Source organism: Cynocephalus volans, chromosome 3, assembly GCF_027409185.1.
Source record: "Cynocephalus volans isolate mCynVol1 chromosome 3, mCynVol1.pri, whole genome shotgun sequence".
Classification (NCBI taxonomy): Eukaryota; Metazoa; Chordata; class Mammalia; order Dermoptera; family Cynocephalidae; genus Cynocephalus; species Cynocephalus volans.
In genome coordinates, this window is record NC_084462.1 from 107,568,367 (window position 1) to 107,573,514 (window position 5,148).

The 5,148-nt window shown below is 42.3% G+C and overlaps 1 gene segment (V, D, J or C); it reads left to right on the plus strand.

The window, feature by feature from the left end:
- Positions 1–4,188: 4,188 nt before the first annotated feature.
- Positions 4,189–4,741, plus strand: LOC134372690 (T cell receptor alpha variable 18-like). The segment is given in 2 exon segments: positions 4,189–4,240; positions 4,371–4,741. Coding segments are annotated over 2 exon segments (423 nt in total).
- Positions 4,742–5,148: the final 407 nt, after the last annotated feature.

The following is a 5,148-nucleotide window of genomic DNA, read 5'->3' on the forward strand; positions in this document are numbered from 1 at the left end:
TCCCATCCCCAGCTCCCAAATCACTTGGACCAGCTCGGCATATGTTTGCCATTTACTCACAGTTTCGGGCAGTTCTCTGGCGTTCATCCACACTGTCCAGACAGCTGCATTCACCCATCCCATCAAAGAGTGGTTATCCTGTCCTGGTGCATATCTGCACCTATTCTGTAACCACTGCTGCAGGGACAGATGCATGGTGATGGAAGCCAACTTTTGCAACTCCTCCAGAACACATCACTACATCCACCCCTAGGTCCCACAGCCGCAAAAGCCAAGTAGCTAGGGGTTCGCCCTGTTTCTGGCGAAACTGTTTCCCTAAGTCCAACAACTCAGCTTGAGTGTAGGGGACATATGTAATGAATTAGGTCACTTGTGGATGGCCTACTGGTTGTCCCCCTTGTCCTGTGGGCTGCTTATCCTTCAGTTTCTGATGCACAATATGTTGTGCTAGGGGACACAAAGTCTCCCCCAACTCACCATTGGGTTCACTATCATCCCCAGTGTGGGAAGCAGGAGTGATCTGTTGCTGTACTTCAGTCTCCAGAACTAGTACCCATGTTTCCAACAAGTCTGCCATCTGCTGCAAATCTCGAAGCCATGCCACTTCATGGAGTGCCTGGTCCATACTGACTCATAGTACTGTGAACAACAACCAGACCCAGGTCAACAGGAAAGTGGCCGTCAGATACCACACACACTCGAGGGTAGCCACATTTCCTCCCCCTCCCTAGGGGCTAGTGGCTCCCTTACCTGCTTGGAATCCTGCTGATGACTATGTTAATTGTCAGGCTGGATCCAGACTCAGCCCCATCTTATGCAAGTCCTGAGCCAGGTAGTTGAGAGTAAAACTGAGAAGCCACCAGCACAGTGGACATACTTTATTTTTCAGATGTGAGCTCTGCTGACCAGTGGTTCAGAGCCACTGCCTTACATAATGAAGAGCACACACAAGTGGCAATGAGCCAAGGGGTACACAGGCATGCATCGCACCAACTCTACTCTTATGTCACTTGTTTACAATGGATGTGCTGAATCATACCCAACCTGATATGAGGTGAGAGTGACTGACTAAACCAACTCCACTTTCCTCACATATAGGAATAAGGAAATAATGCCCTCTGAATTGCTGGCATCTGGGATTCATTAATCAGAGAGAAGGGGAGATCTAATTCAAAGACCGTTAGCTATAGTTGGACTTCTGGAAGGTGCATAAACTCCCTAAAATTGAACATAGGTGTTGTGTCATTAAGGCAAAAATATTATTCAGGAGGAGTTTTTATCACATTTTAAAAAGGAGTTGATGAACCACAAAAGATTCAGATAATTTGAATAAGGGTAAGGGTCATGTCAGAACAGGGAGCCGAGAGAAGGATGGGGGACTGATCACCAGATCAGGATGGAGAGGGGGAGGGAGCTGAGAAATAATCGAATGGAAAGGAATTTAGATTTTAGTAAATTATTTTTTTCCCATGAGCAGCTGTCATGATTTTCCATTTGTGATAAACGGGAAGCATAAATAACAGTTGGAAGTACAGCATTCAAGATGAGTGGCATGGGGGTCCAACACATCAGCATAATATTCTAACTCAGCCGCTGACCAGCTGTGCAGCCTCAGGGGAGTGTTTTGAGCTCTCTGAGTCTCAGTTTCCTCCCCTATAAATTTCTAGTAGTAGAAGGATCTTATAGAATTATTGTAAGGCATAAATAAAATCACAAAAACAAATGTTATACAACTCCTACTGGAAGGTACACTAATGCACTAAGAACTTAACAGACACTTGTTTTTATGGTTGATTCCTTCATTTCTTCCAGAAAGTCCAAATTCCAATTTTCTTCCCTGAGAATTGCGTTGACCTCTTTCATCATCCTATGTTATTAATTCTATTGCAAATCACCTCAAAATCTATTTGAAATAAGTCAGCATGCAAATATATAAGCAATCTGTATTTCATGAACCAAAGTTATTAACAAATATTATTGAGTACCTGCTATATGCCAGGCACACGTAGAGGGCACTTCAAAAAGTTCCTGGAAAGCTAGAATCAAGAGATAATATGAATCTTCCCACGAACTTTTTAAAGTACCCTTTTACAGCGAGGATACATTAGAGAATAATAAATTTAAAAAGACGGTAGTGTGAACCAAGGTGGTAGCAGTGAAGGCACTAAGAAGTGAACAAATTCTGAAGTTATTTTGCAGCTAGAACCAATAAAATATACTGACATATTGAATGGTTATGTGAAAGAAAATAATCAAGGATGACTCCAAAGTTTTTGACCTAAGCAAATAGAGAAATGGAGCTGCCATTCACATGAGATGAGGAAGGTTGCAGCTTGAGTAGGCTTGTTGGGGTAGGACAGAGGGAGAGGAGATCAGAAGATTAGTCGCAACATGTCAAGTGGGAGATGTTGTTGGCTGTTGTAAATACAAGTGTGAAGTTCAGAGGAGAGGACCAGGCTAAAAATAAAAATTGGAAAGTCATCTGTTTATAGATGATATCAGACACAAGACTGCAGGTCTGAAGTTCCATGAACACTTTAATTTTTTTCCTTGGATTTGAAATAATGATTAAAAAATATGATTTTTAAAAGGGATATTTTGGGTCATTTGGATGATCAAAGTGTACCAGGACAGTGCCTGCAATTTCAATGCTTTAGTGTTGATATAATTGTGCGATGTCAACTAACAGCCAAATACAATAGTGTACCACACAGATGAAGTAATGAGCATAGAGAAAAGAGGTAGAAAAGTTAAGGTATTATGTGTTACATGGTAGTACAGGCACAACAAACTCAGAATAAAAGAAGCGGTTGTAGAAACAACACAGTCACATCATAATGGATTTATCAGATGGCCCCTCCTTTGACCACCTGCAATGGTTTATTAGCAGACAGGGAACATAAATATGTAGTAAAGAATTTTGCATTTAATGAAACTTTAAAAAATTTTACTATTGTGTTTTCAGGGTGCATCATTAAATAGAATGGCTCATTTAATAAGGGTTCCAAAATTTTAAATGAGTTTATTTTTTAAATGAAGAAATATGATAAAATTAATGGCAATGAAAAATAATTACATATCATGCTCAAAATTAAACTTATGAAGTGAATATAAAATGTGAGTATAAATTTTGTACTATACATACTTAACATTGACTACTACATCACTTCAGAAAAACACCATCTATCACATTAACATTATGTTAATTTGAATGTTATTCGTTCAATATTGGTACAAAGTTTTGTGTTTGTAATATTGAACTAACATCTTAAAAGAGTTTTTCACATTGTTGTAGGTTCGTGAAACACTGAAATAAAGTTCAGCAATTGGATAGGGTGATGCCCTTCTCGAAAGTCTGGAGAACAACTGGGAGAATCTGGTCGATCCAGGAATTTAAGACAAGCTCTTTTTATTAGACAGGGTAACTTTATGCCATGTTTTAGTAATAAATGAACCACAAACTTTCAGTGGATTAGCCCCAAAGAGGTTTATTTCTTGCTCGTGCCAAGTTTGATGTGGATCAGGTTCTGGCCTCCATGGCTTTGAAAGATGATGTTGCAAGCGAAGAAAACAGATGAATGAGGCACAGATGCTTCTTACAGGCTTGGCCCTGACTTGGAGAGGTGTCAGACAACATGCAAAAACACTGTTCAGAAGGCTTTTGCAATAGTCAGGGCTAGAGATAATTGTGGAATGAACTAGTGTTGAGGAACGGAGATTTGGGAGCCTAGACATTCTGGCATCTTTAGGAGATGTAGGCAATGACACCCAAAGCAGACCCCATGCATAGTGACCTTGTGAAATTTCATGCTTCTTGGCTGGATCTTGAGCATATGTTTCATTCCCCCGCCTACATTTAAACTCCTGTGTGGAGGAAATGGCATCAGAGATGACACAGCCATGGTGTAGGCTGCAGGGCACAGGGAAACCACAAGAGGGCACTCCCTCTTCTGCTGAGGCTTCTTCCCTCATTTACGTGGTGATTTGACACTCATCGATCCTTCTCCTGTGTACATATTATGGACTCTCTTCAGCTGCTGCAGGGCAGGAAGGCTGTCTTTCCAAAGGAACAAGGACTCTCCAGAAGATCCCACTCAGAGTCCAGGTTGTGAGACTAGAGCATCACCCTATCAGCTTTGCTGTATTCCGGGGTGCAAAGCCCGTCATCCTTCCCAGAGCTCTCTAGCCATGTGCTCTGCTTTTTGCTCAATGCTTGTGGTGGCCCTGCTGCTAATTCTCAGTAAGTAACATTTCATTTTCTAATGATTTTCTGTTCCTAGTTGTGGGTGACAATGTCTAGATCCCTTTCCTCATCGGGGACCGTCCTTTTGTTTCTATATTCTTAAATAACAACATCTTAATTATTTTAGGAAGGACGAATGGAGACTCAGTGACCCAGACAGAGGGCCCTGTTACCCTCCCTGAGGGGGCAGCTCTGACCCTGAACTGCACTTATCAGACCAGCTATTCAGTTTTGTTTTCCTGGTATGTTCAGTATCTTAATAAAGCCCCTCAACTACTCCTAAAGAGCTCAACAGAAAACCAGAGGACAGAGAATCAAGGTTTTCAGGCCACTCTTGTTAAAAGTGACAGCTCCTTCCACCTGAAGAAACCCTCAGTGCGAACGTCAGACTCAGCTGTGTACTACTGCGCTCTGGAAGACACAGTGAGAGGAGCTGCAGGGGCAGCCGAGCACAAACCCAGAGGGGCACAGGTGCGGCCTGGGTGTGAGCAGCCCTAGGATGGGAGAGTTATGGCTTCTCCCCAAGTAGTGTCCTGGTCTGGGGACCACTAGAGAAGGAACAAATTCCAGCTCTGAGGCCTCAGAACTCAGGTGCCTTTGTGGGGAGAGGCAGTCTCAGTGAAAGCCTCAGTTTCCAATTTCCTGTTTTCGGTCAGGATCCACTTCCTTTCCTCATATTGAAAAACACCCCATGATACGCATCTTAGTGAAGTTGTGTGTGGCTCCTCTATTAAGAGAATGTGTGGATTTGTTCTCTTCTGAGAAAGTTCCATCTCTAAGTATTGGAAAACTGTAAGGGCATTTGTTTTAGGGCAAATATCTTACAGACTAAATGAGATACTGAGAATCAGCCCTCTGACTTCTGCAGGCGTCTCTTCAGTTCTAACGGTCATTGGCCTCCTCAC